This window comes from Protomyctophum bolini (assembly GCF_963924005.1).
Source record: "Protomyctophum bolini genome assembly, chromosome: 11".
In the NCBI taxonomy this organism is placed as follows: domain Eukaryota; kingdom Metazoa; phylum Chordata; class Actinopteri; order Myctophiformes; family Myctophidae; genus Protomyctophum; species Protomyctophum bolini.
The window spans coordinates 9,118,366-9,119,063 of NC_137872.1; the positions used below are offsets into that span (position 1 = coordinate 9,118,366).

Genomic DNA, 698 nt, shown 5'->3' on the forward strand with positions numbered 1-698 from the left:
TCAAACAGGCGTGGTCCTGCGGTTGGGGTCCTTGCTGTATTCCTTAGTGAGCGTGCTGCTCTGGAGGAAGTCCCGCTCGGAGTTGAGCAGGCCCGCCTGGGCCGCCTTGCCGCCGGCGTTGCCGGGCTCGCGCGGGTTGAGCGTGTACATGGGCATCTCGGAGGTGGCGGGCCCCGTGTAGCCGCCCTTCCCCAGCGGGGACGCGTCGCGGCTCGGCGCCTCGGACGAGCGCACGCTGGAGCGGCGGCGGAAGCGGTAGCGGTAGGACGGGATGCGGCTGAAGGCGGACTTCTTGATGAGCTCGGTGCGGGACTTGGCGCGCTGCTTGCGGTGCTTCTCGATGAACATGTGCACGGCCAGCACGCCCACCATCTCCGCCATGATGAAGGAGAGCGCCCCGAAGTAGAAGGACCAGCCGTAGGAGTAGGACTTCTTGCTGTCGCTCTGGCCGGGGTCCCCGGAGTTGGCCGAGATGTAGACGATGATGCCGATGATGTTGCTGAGGCCTGCAGAGGGGGCAGGAGGGGTGGTATGAGAGGGGGCAGGAGGGGTGGTATGAGAGGGGGCAGGAGGGGTGGTATGAGAGGGGGCAGGAGGGGTGGTATGAGAGGGGGCAGGAGGGGTGGTATGAGAGGGGGCAGGAGGGGTGGTATGAGAGAAGTATGTTAGAATTTAAAAACAGCTTTCTATACAATTAC

General features: G+C 64.0%; 1 protein-coding gene across 1 annotated transcript in view; it reads right to left on the bottom strand.

The window, feature by feature from the left end:
• cacng3b (calcium channel, voltage-dependent, gamma subunit 3b) overlaps positions 1 to 698 on the bottom strand; it is a gene marked incomplete at both ends in the record, with an annotated part of 25,493 nt that continues 24,795 nt past the window's right edge. The window contains one exon of the mRNA XM_080775885.1: positions 1 to 506. Within this exon, the coding sequence (XP_080632011.1) occupies positions 1 to 506 (506 nt within the window). The remainder of the gene's footprint in view (positions 507 to 698) is intronic.